Source organism: Haliaeetus albicilla, chromosome W, assembly GCF_947461875.1.
Source record: "Haliaeetus albicilla chromosome W, bHalAlb1.1, whole genome shotgun sequence".
NCBI classification, from domain to species: domain Eukaryota; kingdom Metazoa; phylum Chordata; class Aves; order Accipitriformes; family Accipitridae; genus Haliaeetus; species Haliaeetus albicilla.
The window spans coordinates 17,869,950-17,893,324 of record NC_091515.1 but is presented as its reverse complement, the minus strand read 5'-3'; the positions used below and the strand labels follow the sequence as shown (position 1 = coordinate 17,893,324).

The 23,375-nt window shown below is 45.5% G+C and overlaps 1 protein-coding gene and 1 long non-coding RNA gene across 2 annotated transcripts in view; one reads left to right on the top strand and one right to left on the bottom strand.

Annotated features, from left to right (window-relative positions):
* The window catches only part of LOC138683504 (uncharacterized), a 612,710-nt gene that overhangs the window by 36,828 nt on the left and 552,507 nt on the right, over window positions 1–23,375 (bottom strand). The gene's annotated exons all lie outside the window — the stretch shown is intronic.
* On the top strand, window positions 12,826–16,633 carry AQP3 (aquaporin 3 (Gill blood group)). The gene is made up of 4 exons (XM_069775570.1): window positions 12,826–12,841; window positions 13,744–13,862; window positions 14,607–14,824; window positions 15,532–16,633. Exons 1-4 carry the CDS (start codon window positions 12,826–12,828, stop codon window positions 15,698–15,700), a joined length of 522 nt encoding a protein of 173 aa, XP_069631671.1. The 3' UTR covers window positions 15,701–16,633.

Here is a 23,375-nt window from a genome sequence, read left to right as displayed (position 1 = left end):
TTACATGCAGTGAATAAAGTAATGCAAGATATGGGATCCTTGCAGCCTGGTATTCCAACCCCTACTATGCTCCCCAGAGACTGGCCTTTGATTGTTGTTGACCTTAAAGACTGTTTCTTTACAATTCCTTTGCATCCAGATGACTGTGAGAAATTTGCTTTTACCGTTCCAACAATAAATCGACATGCGCCAGCTAAAAGGTATCACTGGGTCGTTTTACCACAAGGCGTGAAAAATTCACCCACTATATGTCAATGGTTTGTTGACATCGCTCTCGAACCATTTCGCAAAAAATGGAAAGAGGCTCTGATTTATCATTACATGGACGACCTGCTGGTCTGTGCACAACAACTTTCACATGAACAGGTATTATGTGACCTTAAATTATACCTTGGGGCGTATGGCTTAGTCATAGCCCCAGAGAAAGTTCAGGTAATGTCACCCTGGAAATATCTGGGTTTGCAAGTTGCGGAAGCCTCTGTTTGTCCACAAAAGCTGTCGCTACACAAAGACATATGAAATATACATGACGTACAAAAACTTGTCGGAGACCTACAGCATATTCGGCCTTATTGTGGTATTACAAATACAGACTTACAGCCACTGCTGGACTTATTGCGGGGCAGCAATAGCTTAACTTCTGCAATACAACTAAGTGCATCAGGGCGGCAAGCCTTGACAGCAATTGAGCAGAAAATCACATCATCCATGTCTGGCAGATACGTTCCTGATTTGTCCATAAATTTATATGTATATAACTCAGATAAGGAAGTTGCGGGAATTTTGGGTCAGTGGGATGAGCGACGGGAACAAAACCCATTGATAATAATAGAATGGATATTCTTGCCTGCTAGCATGTCAAAAACGGTAGTCACTAGAATTGAAGCCCTGGGAACGTGCATTCAAAAGGCAGGGGCAAGGGCGACACAAATTTCAGGGAAGCAAATGGACAAAATTATTTTGCCTATGTCGCTTGATATTGTGAATAATGCCATGATGAAAAATGACTGCCTTGCAGTAGCTCTGATGGGGTTTAAGGGGGAAGTGGACAATCACTATCCCCCTCACCCATTGTTTAAAACAATGGTAACAATGGATCCACGCTCTATTTGCAGTGAAAGCCCACTGGAAGCAATTACCGTTTTTACTGATACTAGCAGCAGAACAGGTAAAGCGGGACTTGTATATCTTCAGGATGGATCCTGGAAATCCGAAGTCATTCTGTCAGAGGGGTCAGTACAGGTGCTTGAGCTATTAGCCGTATGCTCTGTTTTCAAAAAATGGGATAAAACACCTGTCAACATTGTTTCGGATTCTCAATATGTCGTTGGGATAGTCAAACGTATGCATAGATCCTTGCTAAAAACTGTAAGTAATAAGCAGCTGTTTATGGCACTTTTGAAATTATGGATGTTATTAGGAAGATGGACAGACTTATTTTTTATTGATCATATTTGTAGCCATACAACGTTGCTGGGATTTATTGTGGAAGGTAATGCGCGCGCAGATCAACTGGTAGTAGCCAATGCAAACATCTGTTTTAATACACCCAAACCTGATTTGTTTGGACAAGCACTGCTATCCCATAAATTTTATCATCAGTCGGCAAAAGCGCTGAGTAAGCAATTTGATCTCCCATTGCAGCAAGCCAGAACTATTATTGCTGCTTGCCCTGACTGTGCGAACATTCCAAACTTACAACCACAAGGGGTGAACCCCCGGGGACTATCACCATTGCAAATTTGGCAAACAGATGTTACAGAGTATAGCAGTTTTGGGAAATATAAACACGTTCATGTATCTATTGACACATATTCGAACCTTATGTGGGCTACTGTTCATGTATCAATTGATGCCAGATCCGTAATTAAGCACCTTTTGGCAGCATTTGCTGGCATGGGAGTGCCAACAGAAATTAAAACAGACAATGGCCTGGGATATCGCGCATAGTCATTAGAAACATTTTTACAGCTATGGGGGGTAACTCATAATTTTGGTGTACCCCATAATTCTACTGGTCAGGCTATCGTTGAACGTGCACATCGGACCTTAAAGGATTGTTTAAACATTTTAGAAACGGGGGAAGACATGCGGCATTGTACCCCCCAAGAGTTAATAAGCAAAGCACTATATGTTTTGAATTGGCTACAGCCACGTGGTACTGAGGATCAGATCCCAATTACTAGGCATATGTATGGGAGCAAAAATGTTGATAAAAACCATCTGCAATTTTCAATATTCAATCCAGTTTTACAACAATGGCAGGGACCTTGCAAGTTATTCACGTGGGGAAGAGGATATGCTTGTGTTTCCACAGGTAACGAGCAGCCCCATTGGATACCGGCGAAATGGGTCAAGCCATGGATTGAACAATCAGATGTCACAAACAACTCAGAGGATCGAGAACAAGAGGCAGTGGAGACTTCAGCAGGTCCCGAAGCCCTAGATAGACTGCCTAGACAAATCACGACGGAGACCGGCAGTCAATGTGGAAATTAAGAACGCATGTGAAAAACACGGAGTACGGTGCCAGCCCTGGATATGCATCTTAGTGTGAGTGGGTGAAAGGGATAGAAAATTTTTTGTGTGATCATTGTGATAGAAATTTAACTAACCAACTAACCTTGTGTGAACGGGCAGAGGATTTTTCAATAGATCGCTTACTGATTTTGGCTTTGTGTATGCTACTAATCGTATAGAGAATAAGCAGCTTAGAGCTATTGCAGCAAATATATATGATTTAATGTTGATCGGCATCCGGCGAAACATTACTCATAAGAGCCAAGTGTGGAAGTAGTATTAAGATACCCCGATATATAGTCATTTATGATAAAGACTTAAAAAAAAAAAAGGATTTGGAAAAGCAAATGGTAGTGATAATGATTGCGATGACCTTAGTCACGGGATCTGTATTTAAAATTGACCCCCAACAGAATATATGGATAACTTGGGCAAACAGTACCGGACAGACTGATTTTTTGTCTGTCCTTAGCTACACCAGGGGATCCTTTTCGCACATGTCTAATTGGGTATCCAGACTTTAACCCTAAATTTTACAGTTCATGGTACAACCAGACTAATTACAATATAGAATTTGAGAAATTCAACATGATGACAACAAGCGATGTGGTGATGTGCATAAAGATTGGTGAAAAGTGGTGGCCCTCTTTGATAGGAGCTAAACAGCAACAATTGTTTGTGGAAAACCTTCTGATTAGTGCGAGCTTGCCCCTTCAGGAATTGGATCTAATGTTTTCTTTACCCCCGGTTGAGGTAACCAATATTTCCCATTTAGAAGAGTGTCGATATCTCCGATCACAATTACAACCATATAATGGTATAGGAGTGATATTTTTTGGGGGGACACCGTTTTGGTAAAGAAGGAGAAAGAGCGATCAGGGTCATACTTTATAGGATGGCAGAACATAACAGGGTTACCTTTATGGCCTGACGTTGATACTGCAAGTTTGGAAGTAAATACCGCGGGGGGAAAGCTGTTGCCCCGGGAGTGTTTTTGATTTGTGGAGACAGGACATGGGTGTGAAGAGTTTGAAGGAATGTGTTGCATGAACCTGTCGGACCATTCTATAAGCATTCACAAACAGTTAAGTCAATTACAAGAGAACCTAAACAAGATCAGATACTATACTGACCCGTTTAGTGACTGGTTAGAATCATTGGGGTTTGGGCCTTGCATACGGCAAATATTAAAGTGGTTGATTTTCTTGGTGGCTCCTATATTCATACTCTTAGCTATTATCCCATGTATGATTCGATGCTCACGAATGCTGGTGACTAGATCTGTTAATGCTCTCTCAAAAAAAAAAAAAAAAAAAAGAAAAGAGTAGGGAATCTCTCTCCACAAAAAAGTTAGCTAAAGCCAAAATTAGGGGTAAGGTCATGGTTTTAGTTAAGAATCTAGAAACAGGGCAATGGGAAGGTCCATTTCCATTAATAACCTGGGGGCGAGATTATGCTTGTGTTTCCACAGATGCAGGCCCACAATGGACTCCCGCTCGATTTGTATGACCATCATCATCTGGAACATCCTAGATGGTGTGGCAATATGAATATCACCTCAGCCAAAAACTAACGTGTAGGTCACCTTGGCTAACATAAAAGGTCAAGATTCTCTGTGCATTGCAACCACATCACAAAGCCCATGAACCAATAGACAGGATGGCTATGACTTGTGCAGCACGCCTGGCCAGCAAGCGCATGCGTCATAGGTTGCAACTGAGGCAGATTTTGGCACCCGCTGGCCACGTGTGCTGAAACCCGTTCCTCTGCAAATGTATAAATACCGGGATTTTCCAAAGAGCATCGGGCTGGTGTACGGCAAGGCCATTGTTGCCTCCATGGGGACGCCCATGTAAAGCTGACACCTACCGATTGCTGGGCTGAGCTCGTGGAGCAAGACGGCACAAGAATGTACAGATGGTCCATCCTTATATGTTGCAATGTGTTTAAAAAGTAATTGATAGATCAAGTAAGGCTGTGTTAATTGACAAAAAACAAAAAAGGGGGAGATGTAGTGTAGGGCAAGACTTGAAGGAATCAGGCAGGACGGCGGGTACTGCTCCGTTGTTAGAAGGGGATGTGCTGGAACTTGTAGGCTATAAACCTTGGGAGGCCTGATAAGGGAAATAGAGAGGCGCCGATGTGGTGGAGAATTGCTGATCCATGAGTCATGCTCGATAAAGGGCTGCAAAAGAAGAAGTTGACGGTCTTTTGCAAAAGCAGCTTAGTTGCTAACAGTCCAATTGCTAAAGTTTAAGTAGCTACCGATTAGCGCGCCCTGATAAGAACTTTGAAGCATAACAACCAATCAGTTTAAAAAACGCGTCTTCTAATTTCCTATATAAACGAGTGTTATATGCAATAAAACAACTCTCTGCTTGCATCAAGCTGTGTCCCGTCTCTCAATCGCGGCAAATTGGTGACCCCGGTGTGATAGGGTCCAGGAACCGCCTGTCTGCGTGGCATGCTGCGAGTCCCACAGAACGTTGAATGAGCTGCTGAAAGGAAGCAGGAGCCGGCCGGCCTGAAATCCCTCTGGAGTAGAGAGGTGAGCTGTGGGAAACATGGGGAATCAAGCGTCTTCCCCGGAAAGAGACGTATATGAGCTTATGAAAGCTCTTCTTCAAAAGCATGGGAAAGTTATCTCCAGGCATGACCTTAAAGCCATGCTTAAATGGGTACAAATGAAGATACCCACTGTAACCACTTCTAGTATCTTTACGTGGGAACTTTGGGATGATGTGGGGGTGAAGTTGTGGGACTCTGCCACATCGGGGGATGTAGAAGCACAGCGTATGCTTCCGTGGTGGAGGATCATTTTTCAAACCCTAAAAGCTCAAGAGGAGAGTGATAATGGCGACGTAAAGACTAAAGGGAATACCCCCACGGTCCCTGCTCTGCCTTTGGAAAGTCAAAGTTGTCGAGGACCCCCAGAGGTCGGCGCCGCAAGTTATCCTCTGGAGGAGGACCCCTTTGATCCGGGGCCGGTAAACCCCGAGAATGAGCCAGACCTATATCCCCCTGACCCACATAACGTGTGGGCTAATATAAGACGCCAAGCCTTAAAGGAAGGGGATCTCAAGATTGCCAAAACGATAGTTGCCCCCGTAATTTATCAGGGCCGGGGGGCACAATGGGAAGCCTTATCTTTTCCCATAATTAAGGAACTGCGCCATACCGTCACGGAGCACGGGCTTTCCTCTCCTTATTTCGCGAGCCTGTTATCTTCTGTTTTTGATACTTATGTTATGACTCCTCATGATTTAAAATCTTTAGCAAAATTACTGTTAACTCCGACTCAGTTTTTGCTGTGGGAGTCACATTGGAGGAGAGGGCTCCAAGCACTTCTTCTCATGTTTGTGGGTCATGCTAATCAAGCTGTGGCTGCATTAACCATAGAACATCTTACCGGCACCGGTCAGCACACTGATCCTGTAGCCCAGGCACGGGATATCCCTTGGGAGGCTCTTGAAGCGGTCCGTGAAGAAGCGAAAAAGGCTTTTTTTAAGGTCCCTGACACACAAAAGCCACAGAAAGCTTTTACAACTATTACTCAAGGACCCCGAGAGCCCTATATGCAATTTATTGATAGATTAAAACAGGCTCTGGAGCGTCAGATAGACAATGCGGAAGCGTGAGAAATTTTGTTGTTGAAACTGGCTGTAGAAAATACTAATGTGGATTGTAAGAAGCTCCTGAAATCCCTTGCAGCCATGCGCGGTCCGTCAGGTTTGGGGAATTGCTACGGCTGTGGCAAACCAGGGCATTTAAAAAAGAACTGCCTGGCTATGAATACGGGAGCTAGGCACCAAGCCCCTGGGGTTTGCCTTAGATGCCGAAAAGGGCGTCATTATGCTAATCAATGTCGGTCTAAGTATGATTTTCAGGGTCAACTGATACAGGGAAACCGGTCGCGGAGCACGGGGCAGCGACGCGCGCAGACACAAGTACCGCAGCCAACGTTCCAACCCCCACGGAGGGAAGCAGCAGTGCCTCAAGTCTTCGTCCAGCAACAGCTGGGAGTGCCGGATTGGACCTGGCAACCGCCCACACAGTAACGTTACTTGATTGCTCAGTTCACTTGCTGTCGACAAATATCTCGGGACCCTTGCCCCCAAAAACACAAGCGCTGTTGTTAGGGAGATCATCTACCACATTGTCAGGGCTTTTTGTATTACCAGGGGTCGTTGATTCTGATAGTACTGATGAAATTAAAATTATGGCATGGACCCCGTTTCCTCCCTGCATGATACCTAAAGGTAGTCGTGTAGCGCAATTAATATTGATTCCGGCGGGGATGAACTCCCCCATTCCTAGTCAATCTCCTCAAAGGCGGGGAGGGTTTGGGTCTACAGGGAACCCACAGATTCTATGGGTGCAATCTATTTCTCAGAATCGACCCGTATGTCAATGTACCCTTATGCGCGAAGGGCAGCAAGTAGTACTAAATGGAATTATTGATACTGGAGCCGATGTCACGGTAATATCTCTGGCTAAGTGGCCTCCACAATGGCCTCTGGCTAATGCTTCCCAAGCATTGGCTGGAATTGGAGGAACTGGTAACAGCCGCCAAAGTGTGGAATTAATCCAAATCCAAGGTCCAGAAGGGCATATAGCCTCTGTTAAACCTTTTGTGTTACCCGTCCCTATGATCCTGTGGGGGCGTGATGTGCTGTCCTGGTGGGGAATGTCCATTTGGACCCATTTTTAGAAGGGGCCATTGAAGCGCGCGACACCCTTAAATTGACATGGAAGACCAATGCCCCTATTTGGGTAGATCAATGGCCCCTACCACTGGAAAAGCTTCGCGCCCTCCAAGAATTAGTTATGGAACAGTTAACAAAAGGGCATATTGTGCCTTCTACCAGTCCTTGGAACTCGCCTATTTTTGTTATTAAAAACAAACTGGCAGGTGGCGCTTGCTCCACGACCTCAGAAAAATTAATGACGCTATGGAAGACATGGGAGCCCTCCAACCAGGACTCCCGTCCCCCACTATGATTCCTCGAAATTGGTATTTGACTGTTATCGACCTTAAAGATTGCTTTTTTAATATCCCACTACACTCCGAGGATGCTCCTAAATTTGCCTTTTCAGTTCCAAGCGTCAACATGCAAGCCCCGTTGCAAAGATACCAGTGGGTTGTGCTGCCACAAGGAATGAAGAATAGTCCTACAATTTGTCAGTGGTATGTGGCTAAAGTACTTAGTCCGGTTAGGATTGCGATGCCTAGTGTCTTGTTATACCATTATATGGATGACATCTTGGTGGCCGCACAACATCACAAGGTCATGGAGGAAGCTGTAGCCCTTGTCACGGCTGCCGTCAACTCGGCAGGCCTCTGTATTGTGCCAGAAAAAATTCAAATTACTGGCATCCCTCATTCCCCTACAGGTCAATCTCTAATTGAACGGTCTCACCAGTCTTTGAAGCGCTTACTACAACAACAGAATGGGGGAGTAGGGATTGCCACCCCTGAGGAACGACTACAGAAAGCTTTGTATGTTTTTAACTTCTTGAATTGTTCTTTGCTAGATAATAATCCTCCGATAGTTCGACATTTTAACGCGAATACTTCATTCGAGACACGAGTTAAAGCCCCAGTGTTGGTTCGTGACCCAGAAACAGGTAAAATAATGGGACCATATCCTCTTGTCACGTGGGGAAGAGGTTATGCTTGTGTCTTCACAGAGAAAGGCCCCAGGTGGATTCCAGCAAAGAACGTGCGTCCTTTCCGTGAATCCCTGCCTCGAGCACCCGACGAGCCCGGCGGGGACTCTGCTCAACCCCCAGATCATCCTCCTGAACAACAACTCTCTGAAAAAGATTCTTTTTGTGCAACAGGAAGGGGTGAGATGTAGGGCAAGACTTGAAGGAATCAGGCAGGACGGCGGGTACTGCTCCGTTGTTAGAAGGGGATGTGCTGGAACTTGTAGGCTATAAACCTTGGGAGGCCTGATAAGGGAAATAGAGAGGCGCTGATGTGGTGGAGAATTGCTGATCCGTGAGTCATGCTCGATAAAGGGCTGCAAAAGAAGAAGTTGACGGTCTTTTGCAAAAGCAGCTTAGTTGCTAACAGTCCAATTGCTAAAGTTTAAGTAGCTACCGATTAGCGCGCCCTGATAAGAACTTTGAAGCATAACAACCAATCAGTTTAAAAAAACGCGTCTTCTAATTTCCTATATAAACGAGCGTTATATGCAATAAAACGACTCTCTGCTTGCATCAAGCTGTGTCCCGTCTCTCAATCGCGGCAATGTAGGATTCAATTATATGGAACTTAGTGACTGGGCCTGAAAGTAGCTCGTGGTCGCAAGAGCATTCCAGACGCCTTTAGAAGGCCTTGAACAGAATAAACAAGAAGACAGAAAAAGAAAGATCCCAATTAGAAAAACACAGGTGCGCATTCCACGATAAAGGGAACTTGGCACAAAGAACCTCAATTCAGCAGTTTATCTTGACCAATTAGACTGAGACAAGTTTCGCATGTTTTAGTTGATATAACCAATTATGTCCTATGTTTATGCGCATGTACAGAGTGAGTATAACCAACTATATCTTATGTTTATATGCATGTACAGTGTCGATATAACCAATCACATTTTATGCTTGTGCGCGTGGACACCAAATGCTTGCATGCAGCAGCCAATCAAAGCTTCTTAGGAACTTAGAGAATTGTATAAGAATGATCAGCTAGGCTCAATAAACTGGCAACTTTGATCATCATATTGGTGTCCTGTCGTCTGTCCCCGCATGGAATTTCTCTACACAGCTTGCGAGTCATCAGCAGCTATAACTTCAGCCGCAACTGGTTGTCCTAATGGGGGCTGATACCGTACCCGCACCCCAGCGAACCACCGCGTGGTCTCTGTAGTTGGTGGTGCATTCAGGACATGATATACCAAAACCCATGGGGCAGCAGGTAGGATCACTGCCTGCGAGGAGGTGTTTTTGATTCCAAATATGAGTGGTCTTTTTCCAGATTCCTGAGCTGGATTCAGTAACACTAGGCCCCGGGCCAAGAGCCCTGGAGTCAAACACAATAAATGTAGACAGCTGCCGGAGGCTGGGTACAGCGTGACATCGGTGCAGAACCACCGCGTCTCTTGGCTAGCCATGGTTATATCTGTAGTGCTTTGCACAGCGTATCTGCCGCCTTGGGGTGTAGCTGTGAAGGCCGTCCCTTGTGTGACAGATATACCTGGATTTTCAACCTTTGTGGTTCTGATCTGCCCTTGCTTCATGCGTAGGATGGGGGTCGAGCTCTGGCCAATGATACGGTTATTCAAGATGCGTACTGCTTCAGTTAAATGGTCTACCCACCCAGTGAATGTACCAGCCCCCAAGTGCTTCAGCTGCTCTTTCAATAATCCATTAGTGCGCTCTACTAATCCTGCCCCCTGGGGGTGGTAAGGAAGATGCCATGTCCACGTAACTCCTCGGTCACTGGCCCACTGTGCTACTCTGGTGTTTTTGAAATGTGTCCCATTGTCAGATTGGATCTCTGCAGGGGTACCATAATAGAGCTCTGTAATTTCTAAGCATTTAATTGTGGTATGTGCGTTACTATAGCAGCTGGGAACTGCTACTACTAGTCCCGAATATGTGTCCACAGCTACGCAGATATAGCGCTGTCGCCTATGTTCCCACAAAGGTCCAATATAGTCAATCTGCCATATTTCACCCCCAGTTGTGCCCCGCCATATGCGCCCTACTGGTTGATCTAAATAAGGATGTCTTTTTAGCAGTTGGCGAGTTTCACATTGAGCAATACATGTTTGAACATCTTTTACTGAAAGTTGTACAGCCCGGGCCTTGGCTCATGCTATGGTGGCATCCCACCCTCCATGACCGGCCTTCTCGTGGGCCCACCATGCTAATGCGGCGTTACTCTGTTCCTCTAGCTTTACCGATTGAATCTTTGCAAGGGCATTGGCTTGTGCATTCCCCAAATGGGTTTCAGATTGTTCTTTCGTGTGTGCGTCCACATGAAATACACAGACGTCCCTGTCCTGGAGGAGAGCCCAAATATGCTCCCAGCAACTTTTTTTTTTTTTTTTTTCCTCCCTCCTTAAATGTGTTATCACAGAGGCGCTACCACTATTGCTGATTGGCTCAGCCTTGGCCGGCGGTGGGTCTGTCTTAGAGCTGGCTGGTATTGGCTCTGTCGGACACAGGGGAAGCTTCCAGCAGCTTCTCACAGAAGTCTTTTTGTAACCCCCCCCACTGCCAAAACCTTGTCACACACAGCCAATACATTCCACCCCTCACCTCTGTGCATCACATGTTTAAGAATTATCATTAAAATCTACATTCATCACACAAAATCGTCACAGTTTTCACAAACTTCACTCACATCAACAAAAAAGAATTCTCCACATCATAATCAAAATAATATCATCACCACACTGACAAAAAGTGGATAATTTACGCACAATCCACCCCTCATTCCTTCACCACAATTACAACAAAAATTCCCTACTTGTCATGCAGCTCTTCACTGCCTAGCTGCATTCAGTCCGTGTTTTGCCCATTACCTCTCTCAGTTACTATCCTTATCTCAAATTCCTCACATTCCCGGGCTTCAGCACTAAAAAAGACTGTGGAGGGTTGACTGTGGCTGAACGCCAGGTGTCCACCAAACCCATTCTCTCACTCCCCCTCCTCAGCTGGTCAGGGGAGAGAAAATACAACAAACGGTTTGTGGGTCGAGATAAGGACAGGAGAGATCACTCACCAATTACTGTCACGGGCAAAACAGACTCAACTTGGGGAGAATTAACTCAATTTATTACCAATCAACCAGAGTAAGGTAATGAGAAATAAACCCAAATCTCAGAACACCTTTCCTCCAACCCTCTCCTCTTCCCAGGCACAGCTTCACTCCCGGATTCTCTACCTAACCCCCCCCCCAGCGGCGCAGGGGAACAGGGAATGGGGTTTACGGTTGGTTTGTTGTTGTACGACTGTAGTTGCTTTAAGCTCCCACAACTGATCTCCAGCTGCTCAACTTTTGCTTCCAGTTTCAAGCAACAAGGACTCTGTCCCGCAGTAGACCTTGTTATTGGATTTCTCTCTAATCCTTCATGCAGAGAGTCTCCCATTCACTCCCTCTGCAACCAAGTGGCGCACCAACAGATAGCTACCGGCTCCACTATCTGCGTCCCACCCACTTGTGTCTGTGTGCCTCCTTCTTTACGGGAATCCCATCCTCATTGCCAATTATGTTTTAGGGTGGTTTCGAGGATTCCCGAGAAGGCGAACACACACACACTGACTATAAGGGGGAAAAAACAAGCATTTATTAATTACAGACATGCATTATGCTAAGGGTATCTTGTAAAGCAAATTAACATACCGACCCGAGGACTGTGAGGAAGATGGACCATCCATACATTCTTGTGCCGTCTTGCGCCGCGAGCTCAGCCCAGCAATTGGTAGGTGCCAGCTTTACGTGGGCGTCCCCACGGAGGCAACGGTGGCCTCGCCATACACCAGCCCGATGCTCCTCGGAAAAATCCCGGTATTTATACATTTGCAGAGGAACGGGTTTCAGCACACGTGGCCAGCGGGTGCCAAAATCTGCCTCGATTGTAACATAGGGAGCCTATGACGCATGCGCTCGCTGGCCAGGCGTGCTGCACGAGCCAGAGCCACCCTGTCTATTGGTTCATGGGCTTTGTACATGCGGCATATTGTCATCATCCAGCAGTCACGCGCCAATCATGCACACAGCTGTGCTGTGCAACAGCCTGCTGCCCGTCCTCCCCCAGTATTGCTCAGCTCTCTTATCTCCGTGGTCAGCATTCCAAGCAACAGGCAACAAACCATCCCTTTTCTGTGCTGACTGTGTTTTCCTCAGCTATCTACCTGTATTGGTTTTGTGTGGCAAGGTTTTGGTAGCTGGGGGGGGTTACAGGGGTGGCTTCTGTAAGAAGCTGCTGGAAGCTTCCCCTGTGTTCGAGAGAGAGCCCATACCAGCTGGCTCTAAGACTGACCCGCCGCTGGCCAAGGCCGAGCCAATCAGCGATAGTGGTAACACCTCTGGGATAACATTTTCAAGAAGGGAAAAAAAGTTGGGACAGGGAGAAACAGCCACCGGAGAGAGGAGTGAGAACATGTAAGAGAAACAACCCTGCGGACACCAAGGTCAGTGAAGAAGGAGGGGGAGGAGATGCTCCAGGCACCGGAGCGGAGATTCCCCTGCAGCTCATGGGGAAGACCATGGTGAGGCAGGCTGTCCCCCTGCAGTCCATGGAGGTCCACAGTGGAGCAGATATCCACCTGCAGCCCGTGGAGGACCCCATGCTGGAGCAGGTGGGTGCCTGAAGGAGGCTGTGACCCCATGGGAACCCCACACTGGAGCAGGCTCCTGGCAGGACCTGCGGATCTGTGGAGAGAGGAGCCCACATTGGAGCAGGTTTTCTGGCAGGACTTGTGACCCCGTGGGGGACCCATGCTGGAGCAGTGTGCTCCTGAAGGACTGCACACCGTGGAAAGGACCCATGCTGGAGCAGTTTGTGAAGAACTGCAGCCCGTGGGAAGGGCCCACGTTGGAGAAGTTCATGGAGGACTGTCTCCCGTGGGTGGGACCCCACGCTGGAGCAGGGGAAGAGTGTGATGAGTCCTCGCCCTGAGGAGGATGAAGCGGCAGAAAATAACGTGTGATGACCGTAAACCCCATCCCCGTCCCCCTGTGCCGCTGGGGGGTTTGGTAGAGAAATCCGGGAGTGAAGTTGTGCCTGGGAAGAAGGGAGGGGTGGAGGGAAGGTGTTCTGAGATTTGGTTTTATTTCTCATTACCCTACTCTGGTTGATTTGTAATAAATTGAGTTAATTTTCCCCAAGCTGAGTCTGTTTTGCCTGTGATGGTAATTGGTGAATGATCTCTCCTGTCCTTATCTCAACCCACAAGCTCTTTGTTATATTTTTCTCTCCCCTGTCCAGCTGAGGAGGGGGAGTGATAGAATGGCTTTGGTGGGCACCTGGCGTCCAGCCAGGGTCAACCTATCACACTACCTCTCCCCCAGTGTTCATCCACGGACCAAAATCCCATCTTTTAACCCATCCGTATACAAACACATAGTAATGAGGTGCTCAGGGAATTCTATCTCAATATCCATGGCTCCGTGGAGCCTACATTTTAGTCATCTTCCAAGCAGGGTCCTCTCTCTGATGTGTGTTGGAAAATGACTGACATCTCTACCTTTCTCTCCCCCCCCAGATGCCATCTCGGCTTTTGGCGGCAACCAGCTCTATGTAACAGGACCGAATGGTACTGCTGGTATCTTTGACACCTACCCATCTCAGCATCTGAACATTGTGAATGGACTCTTTGACCAGGTAAGAGGGTGCTGGGAGGATGAAGGTGCATTTGAAGAGGAATCTTTTGGAGTGGTTCTGGACCTTTCCTTTAGTTAGAGAATGAGTTGCAATTTAAAGATAAGATATCCAAAAAGGTTTTTGGAGCTTACACAGGTATCTCACTCTTCTATAGGAAGAGCAGGGGAAGCACAAGAAGGCTTGCATTAAGGGGATTAACCAGTGGTACAACACTGGCCATGACACCTGTGAAAAGGATACCACTTGCTCATCCCCTGAAGAGCCATAGCATGAGGAAGGATGGCTCTTCCTCACTCCCACTGTACTACTGTAGCTGTTGCGCAACCCAGAGTTCAGCTGGGTGTGGGGTGGTGGTTGGTGTTGGAGGCAACTGTCTCCTCCTTAAAGTTGCCATCAACCACAAAGGGACAGCAGCTACCCAGTTGTGGCAGGTTGGAAGCAAGTTCAGGAAGATGTCTTCAGCTTTTCTGGTTGCTCAAACAGTTATTCATAGCTCTTCTGTGTGTAGGGAAAAAGGTGTGGACTTGATCGAGCCTGTGGGCTGCCAGGAGGAGCACGTTTCATGCTCTCATTCCTGTGGGTGCTCAGTCTACTGTGGTCTGATAATGGTGTGGGATGACTTAGTGCAGCTCTTTCAGTTTAGAGAATGAGTCCTAAAGTCATGGGACTTCAGAGGAGTTAAATAACTTGGTTAAAAGATTAATCTGGATTAAATTCTTCTTTTTCTTCCCCCTCCCTCCCCAGTTCATTGGCACTGCCTCCTTGATTGTTTGCGTTTTGGCTATTGTCGATCCATACAACAACCCTGTCCCCACGGGGCTGGAGGCTTTCACAGTGGGCTTTGTTGTTCTCGTTATTGGAACCGCCATGGGCTTCAACTCTGGCTATGCTGTTAACCCTGCCAGGGACTTTGGGCCTTGTCTCTTCACTGCCATTGCTGGCTGGGGCACTGAAGTGTTCTGGTAAGTGCTTGCCAATGAAAACCTTGTGCATCAAGGGGAAAAAAATATGAGTTCAAATAGGTGGTAGCTCTGGCACTATAAAAAGCCTTAGCACCCATGAGGTATCTTTGGATTGTATAAATGTTTTTAAAAGATACTGTTTGTTCTGCTCTGACTTCTTAAGAAATTGTAGAAGCTGGGCAGTTTCCAGCGGTGAGAACAAATGACCTAACTTTGCTATCAGGGAGGAAATCTAGGAGCATCCATGAGAAGTTCAAGTGCACCTTGAACATGAGCCTATCATCATTTTTTTGGTGGTAGAAAATGGAGAGTGTTTGTTATACTTGGATTTTGCTGTTGCTGGAGACAATTAAGAGAGCCATGAGCAATAAAGTCTGTGTGATATCAGGGGCTGCTTTCCTGCAAGCAGTGGGAGGGAAGTGAAGGTGCCTGGTTCAGGCACTGCAACTATTTCTCTCCTTTCTTGGTGGAGAGACAGTCTTGGAAGTCCTGAAAGTAGCTGTTCTGAATTGCTTGTCACCTGGACTTGCAGTGGGGGGCAATATCTGCCTTGGAAATTGCTGTGGATGTGCAGGTTCTGTTGTCTTTTGCAAGTCAATGGTGATGTTTGGAGATGACCAGATCTTGCATTGTTCCAGATCCAAACACGAATATCCTAATGCTTAGGCTGTAGTTCTTACTTTGTGCACTTTCTTTTTGTTTTCCAGGACTGGTAAGCAGTGGTGGTGGGTTCCAGTCGTTGCTCGTTTCCCTGGGGCTATTGCGGGAGTGATGGTCTATCAGCTGATGATTGGATGTCATGATGAGCCTTCTCCACCTGCCTCTGAGCAGGAAACAGTCAAGCTGGCTAATGTGAAGCACAAGGAAAGGGTCTGAGGAAGCTGCCACCCAGATCTGGCAGACATTCATTACTCAGGACTGCAGCTGGCAAAGAGGAGGAAGGAGTTAAGAAGAGCTTCAAGAACAACAGGAAGAGTGGGGTTTTTTTTTTCCTGTCTTGAGATATTTTAGCCTTTTTTTGTGTATATCCCTGATGCATTTGCTTTAGGCATTTTCCTGTGAGCCTTTCCCCAAATGCAGTATCATGTAATCTTTCCCTAGTAGAAGGGGGTTGAGGACTGTAGGAGTCGGGAGAGAAGTGGGTGTTGCTGTCCAACACCTCCAACATGGGCCAGTTGTTAAGGAATCTGGAGCTCTTCTGGGCTGTGTTGCTGGCCTTGCCTGTGACCTTGGCAAACTGCTTCCCTCTGAACCTGTGTCCCTATCTGTAGAGTGGGGATTGTGCAAAACTTAAATTTTTTTGTTAGCAAGGAATGGAAACTCCTCCATCCCAGAAAAAAATTGCCTGTGATTCTACAATGGATCAAATTCATGCTTGATGTTGCTCTAAAGCCAATGACTTGGCACCAGGAATGAACTTGTCTAAAGGATTTTTATTGGCCAAACTCTTTATATCTCCCATGAATGCCCAGAACATCGTATCAATCAGTTGACCCATAACATCAGAGCAGAGAGTGAGAATGTGCTGGATTTTAATTTAATGTTAAGACAAAATGTTTACAAATCATTGCAACCTGGTGTTCTAATAACAATTTTTAATGTTGCCAACTCCTAGAAGATAACACATAGTAAATCCTTGTTCTAGCCAGGGGCTAACCTGGAAAGAAAGCTTGGCTCCCTGTAGCAGCCTTTCTAATTAATCAGCTTTGTATATAAACTGCAAGCAGCTAATAGCCAAGTTCCACTGGAAACACGGTGTTGCTAAAGTTGTGTGTGTTCATGTAAATTTCACAATAGTTGTTTTGTTTTTTTTAAAAATAGATTTATATATAACTACACTCCTTAAAGCTGTTACTAAATACCAGGGTTGGGATGAGTTAATTTAAAGATGTGTGGGAACTGCCTGTTCTCTGACAGCTTTGAGATACTGTTGGATTTTCCCGGGGTGGCCTTAGATTATGGCATTGTGTTGTTGGAACATCTCCTTTTCTACCTTGCAGAATTACTGGGGTATCCCTGGTACTCACAGCTGAGGGAGTGAGGTCAGGCACCTCCTGTACTAGCAGTGCTGGCATCTCAGGGGATCTCTGCCTCTCCCAATGCCATATTATTACAGAGTATTTGAAACAAGCAGTATCAGTTGTGAAAGAATTAGTAGGTCCCATGCCACTGCATTAGAGAAACTCTTTCAAAGCCTGTTTCTTTAATGTGTGAATTCCTTGAAATATGTAACTTTGTACACATTTCCAGTCACTAAAATGATGTATATTTTTTGCTTTAAAAAAAAAAAAAAAAAAGTCAATACCCACACTGTAAAATGCTAGTGTTGGTTGTATTTTTAAGCAGCTGTCAGTAAACTTTGCCATGTGAAGGAAGTCATCTATAGCAATATCTTCAAGTCCTTTTCCTCTTCAGCCTGTAAGAGCAAAATGGAATTAACCCTTTCAGGCAATACATCTACATGCTCCATTTGTGTGTTATTACTTTCCCTCTTGGGCTGGGCTTTTGGGGCAGGTGGGAGGAGATGGGGTGCCTGTAATCAGTACAAAGGCCAAGGCATAGGCTATTGGTGGGGTATCCTGCTGTTGGGTATCTTATCCTTCAGGCAAAAGGACCAAGAGGTCATCATTTGTCCCTTGCCCTTTGTACCATTCAGCTTCTCTTACTATTCTTTCAATTAATGCAGTTCTGACTGCAATCCTACTCTGCGTTTAGTGTACTGTCCAGCATCACCCAGCATATTTCACTTGTCACTTCTTATTAGCTGTGCCATGTGAGGAAAAGTATTACAGACCTGAACCCAGTGCTCAAAGAATTACACAAACAGCTTTCTTCTAGCCTGTGTCCTCTGTAAATACAACTATTGTTGCTCTTTGGCTAACCTGTGTCCTGCTGTGTGTTTTCCTGTATTAATTATACTGCCTTAAAATAACTCATAACTTCCCATGTGGTGCCATACTGAACAATTCAGTGAAGTCTGGATGAATGTGGTTTCCTGCAATTCACCAACTAGAAATCAAATAGCTTTTGGCAAGAAAGTTGCTGAGTTTTTTTGGTATGCTCTATATGCAGTCAGCATGCTGTTTTATTCCATTTCTGTCTTGTATATTACTGTGATCAACTAACATAGCTGCAGAGGTCAATTCCCGTTTTCCTTCAAGACTATTAGTCTTTTTTTTTTTTTTACTCTTCTATCACATGGTGTCCTGGTTTTGGCTGGGATAGAGTTAATTTTCTTTCTAGTAGCTGGTATAGTGCTATGTCTTGGGTTCAGTATGCAACGAATGTTGATAACACACTGATGTTTTCAGTTGTTGCTAAGTAGTGTTTAGTCTAAAAGTCAAGGATTTTTCAGCTTCTCATGCCCAGCCAGCAAGAAGGCTTGAGGGGCACAAGAAGTTGGCGCAGGACACAGCCAGGACAGCTGACCCAAAGTGGCCAAAGGGATATTCCATACCCTGTGATGTCATGCCTAGTATATAAACTGAGGGGAGTTGGCCTAGGGGGGATCACTGCTTGCGAACTAACTGGGCATCAGTTGGGGAGAGGTGAGCAATTGCATTGTGCATCACTTGTTTTGTATATTCCAATTCTTTTATTATTGCTACTGTTACCATTATTAGTTTCTTCTTTTCTGTTCTATTAAACTGTTCTTATCTCAAACCACAAGTTTTACCTTTTTCCTTCCGATTCTCTCCCCCATCCCACTGGGTGGTGGGGGGGAGTGAGTGAGCGGCTGCGTGGTGCTTAGTTGCTGGCTGGGGTTAAACCACGACATATGGTATCTTCAGCTGACTTGCTCAATGTATTAAAATTCCTACTACAGACCTTATGACTTTCATGGTCATAGACCTTATGATTCAAGGTGTGGATTTTTGGTTGGGGTTTTTTGGGTGGTGTGTGTGGGTTTTGTTTGGTTTTTTTTCTTTTTTTGGTATGTTACCTACCACATTCCTCCTGCTTCCCCCTGGCATGTAGTAATTGCCTTTTTCTATATCCTTGCCTTACTTGTGCCTCAATGGTATATGTTATTACCCTTATTAAAACTGCACTAAAATACCATACTAGTTTCAGGTTAAATTTTTTGTCTTGACCGTATCCCCACTATGTAAAGCTTCAGCTTTTCTGGTATCTGTTGGAAAAGCACTGAGCATTGCTGAGTAGAGAGCCATTATTATGTGGAAAGGGGCAGACTCGGCCTGCTGTCAGCAGATGGGGAGCTATGGAGAAGTTAGCCTCACCTTCCAGAAGGGTCTGGCCCATATGAGACATGATTAGGGCAGATCTTTGCTAACCACATAAGGAGGGTAGTGCACAGGACAGTTTGATATGCCAGATTTCAAGAGCTCTAGAAGCGTTATCAATGTGTGGGGAGGGAAAGATGCAGTTAACTGCAGATGGCATTTTCCCTGTGTGGTAGGTTGACCCTGGCTGGGTGCCAGGTGCCCACCAAAGCCACTCTATCACTCCCCCTCCTCAGCTGGACAGGGGAGAGAAAATATAACAAAAGGCTCATGGGTCAAGATAAAGACAGTTTAATAAAGTGAAAGCAAAGAAAAACAAATGATGTTATTCTCTACTTCCCATCAGCAGGTGATGTCTGGCCAATTCCTGAGAAGCAGGGCTTCAGTATGCGTAGTGGTTGCTCCGGAAGACACAAAAATGCCCCCCTTTTGTCTCCCTTTACTTAGCTTTTATAGCTGAGCTGACATCATATGGTATGGAATATCTGTTTGGTTAGTTTAGGTCAGCTGTCCTGGTTATGTCCCCTATGTGTTGGTTGATGATCTCAACATGTGCAGTTCCCACACCTGCGGTTCACTGGAATCGGTCAGTGAGCTTTGGGGGGGGTTCATTGTGGAGTTGCCTCTCTTTTCCTGCTGGCATGACCACTTCAGATAGAAGCACAGTCCCAACTTCCGTGAGGCCTTCTTCCTCCAGGAAGGCATAAATTGTGTTCCTTCTCCTGGTCACTTAAGATAAGGAATTGGGGCTTTGGAGAAGTGCGTTCCCACCCTCTGTGGGGCCCTCTCCTCTGGCCACATTGTCCTGTTCACAGAACTCCAGCATTTTTACAGAGGCCGTTTTCTCCAGCAAAGCTCTTTTAGCAGATGTTTGAGACATTGAATTTGTCAGACCATCACACCACCCTGTGGCTCAAACAGTCACTGGACTTTCTTTCTTGTTCATATCATCTTCGTCTGTGGTGATTTTAATATAGTGGACAGTAGGAGAAGAGAGAGAGACAGCTGAGGATAGCAAGCGGCTAATCATACATCTTACTATGGCAAGGCCTGCTATTAAACATATAAATCCAATTAATATCATAAGTCCAAAAATTTACAAGCCATTTTCCCCATCCCGTCAGTCCCAAGGATCCTAAAATGGAATGTAGCCATGAGTTTGGACTCCAGCCATCAAACCAGTCAGCTGATTGCATTGCATGGAAGAGTTCTCTCGTCTGGTCAGCAATCTCCTTCATCTTTGCCCGGGCTTCTTCAATGGAGGTCGTGGCATTATGAATGGTAATACAACATTCAGATTCAGTCAAGGTTAACATACCACACACACCTTGTTCTTTTAACAATAACATATCTAAGGCTAAATGATTCTGTAATGTCATTTTTGATACCTGTTACACTTGGAGATTTAGTTCCCCAAAGGCATATCGAGTCCAATTACTTAATACATGTACTTGCCAAGTTAGGTTTTCTAGCACCCATTGGTGCCGAACAATATACCCAGATGGTGCAAAGAATGCTTCTAGCTCTAACGATACCTTCTGTCCCCAGGTACAATAATTGGGTTTTAGAATGCTTTGAATCCACTTCTAGGTGCTACTTGGGTCATCAAGTTCTCATTTTTTCCTGTGAATAGGTGGTGTGGTATATTCAAAGATTCGCCTGGGACACATAGTAGGAATTCCCAAACCACACTGCAACCCAGCCTGTTTGATAACATTCAAGGCGAGTACATTTTCCCATCTGAGCACCCCCAGACGGTCCCCTCAGGGGCGGCATAGAAAGCATTTTGACAAGTAGCTGTGTCTCCCCGAGGTATTTGATTATCCTCCCCCACCCTATGTCTTGGGAAGTGGTTAATGGGAATTCCACATTTTAGCCAGATATTAACATTATTGGTGATCTGATTACATTGGCTATCTCGGTTTCGGTATCCAAAATTAGGATATCCCCAACGGGTGCACATATCTCGAATTAAGGTTCTAACTTCCAAACTGATCCAAATTTCGATGGGATTGCCAGCGCCTGTGGTACAATCTATAATGTGGGTACAGTTTAACAAATGGGCATCATTGGGGTTGGGCGTGCCCATGAATTCTTTCTTTAATAAGTGAAGAGGTTGGTTTTTTAACACGTGTGTCCTGGTTTCAGCTGGGACAGAGTTAACTGTCTTCCTAGTAGCTGGTACAGTGCTATGTTTTGAGTTCAGTATGTGAAGAATGTTGATAACACTGATGTTTTCAGTTGTTGCTCAGTAGTGTTTAGACTAGAGTCAAGGATTTTTCAGCTTCTCATGCCCAGCCACGGCACCTGACCCAAACTGGCCAACAGTGTATTCCATACCATGTGACGTCCCATCTAGTTTAGGAATGGGGAAGTGGGGGGGGGAATCGCGGCTTGGGGACTGGCTGGGTGTTGGTCGGCGGGTGGTGAGCAATTGCCCTGCGCATCATTTGTACATTTTAATCCTTTTATTACTACTGTTGTCATTTTATTAGTGTTATCATTATCATTATTAGTTTCTTCTTTTCTGTTCTATTGAACTGTTCTTATCTCAACCCAGGAGTTTTACTTCTTTTCCTGATTTTCTCCCCCATCCCACTGGGTGGGGGGGAGTGAGTGAGTGGCTGCGTGGTGCTTAGTTGCTGGCTGGGGTTAAACCACGACAACGTGTTTCACTGACCATCCCCAAGCAGTGTGGGCACTATTCATTGAAGGATATTGTCCCTTCCTGTCAGGTATGTGAACACACCAAGCTGAATCCCATCTTACATTATATTGTAATTCAAAAGGGGTAATTTCCAGGAAAGCAGGCCAAAAGGGCATTAGATTACAAGATATATTGTGATAGGAAGGGCAGCCTGTTATTCTCCACCAGGATGGAGAAGGTGGGAATCATCTGGAATAAGCTTCCTTGAATCCTGGAGGACACGGCGGGCTATGACTAATACCGATTTCACGACTGACCTCCAATCTCCATCACTTACAAGTTTTGTTTATTAAGTCAGGCCACCCCGTGTCCCGAGGGATCTCATAGAAGGCTGCTTCATCTCGCCACCATCTGCCAGAGGAGGTATAATCACTTCGATATTGATACTCAAAAGGAGCATCTACTAACCCTATAATGCCATTGCTCATATTATGTTTTCCAATATTGAGCTTCATGGGTATCAAACCGAATCTAATTCCCTGCTCAGCAGAAGTAGGAATCTGAATACAGATCCCCTGATCCGTTCTATTCCAGACATGTATGAATCCTTGTATCACTTCCCAAGCTAAATTGGAGGTCCTTTCTCCTTGTCCAGATGCACCAAAGGTAAGAAAGGCAAGGAGGAAGGAGTTCCAAACCATCTTTCCCTGTTATACCATAAGAATATCACAACCAAAATCAAACAAACAATACAGATAATGGCCCACTCATCAAGTGAAAACATAAGTCCTGCCGTGGGCTTCTGATAACCTGCAAAATATATAAAAAAATAAACAATCATTAGAGGGATAGGATTGGAGGAGATGCCAAGCAGTGCTGCTAGTGGTTGGGATCCATCCGAGAGGCTGAGGTGCACTCTCCAAGGTGCTCATGCAGCTTCTGTAAAACAACCTCATACAGGCCATGTGTAGGATGTGTTACTTATTATAGATGCATACAAACTAGCCTTAAACTTCAAGCTCTCTTGACTGGAATTGCTCTGATTAAAGCATCCGTAGATCAGCAGAATGTGCTCATTGTGTGTAAAAAGGCTAATAAGTTTATAGCGACCTCTTGCTCTTACGTGGCGTAGGTGCTGCTGCAAGAATTCCAACGCGGTCTGCTGCCAAGCTCTCTGTGTCCTCCTCCCAACTCAGGAATCCTGAGAAGTCAACACAGCATCACTAGTCAGAGTAACAAAAACATAAGCAAGCAATCAAGCAGCTATGGTTTTAGTACTATAACAGAGGGTTAGGTTTATATTGTGCATCTTAACTGATATGCTTAGAATCCAGCTAGTGGGATACAGAAAAAACATATTCTTATCAGCCATTTAACATCGGAACAACTTTAATTCAGGACATGAAGGTCCACTTAGAAGGATGGGACAATCCATCGGGTATTGATACGATGCTCTTTCCCATGGGCATCTGTGGCCACCCAGGAATAGAGATTAAGGGGTGTCTTTAGGGTTAGGGGCACTTGCCCCACAGTGGGTAGTTCCACTAATACTGGTTGTCCAGCATAGTGGAGCAAGTGTGCAGGGTCTTTGTCACCTTTCCTCCCTGGAACAATAGAAGGAGGTGTGGGACAGAATGCTAGGAGTCGGGGGCAGCCATTT

Coding starts and splice junctions, on each gene's coding strand:
- AQP3 (XM_069775570.1), top strand. Junction 13,863..14,606: donor TGAATGGACTCTTTGACCAG/GTAAGAGGGTGC, acceptor CTCCCTCCCCAG/TTCATTGGCACTGCCTCCTT. Junction 14,825..15,531: donor TGGGGCACTGAAGTGTTCTG/GTAAGTGCTTGC, acceptor TTTGTTTTCCAG/GACTGGTAAGCAGTGGTGGT.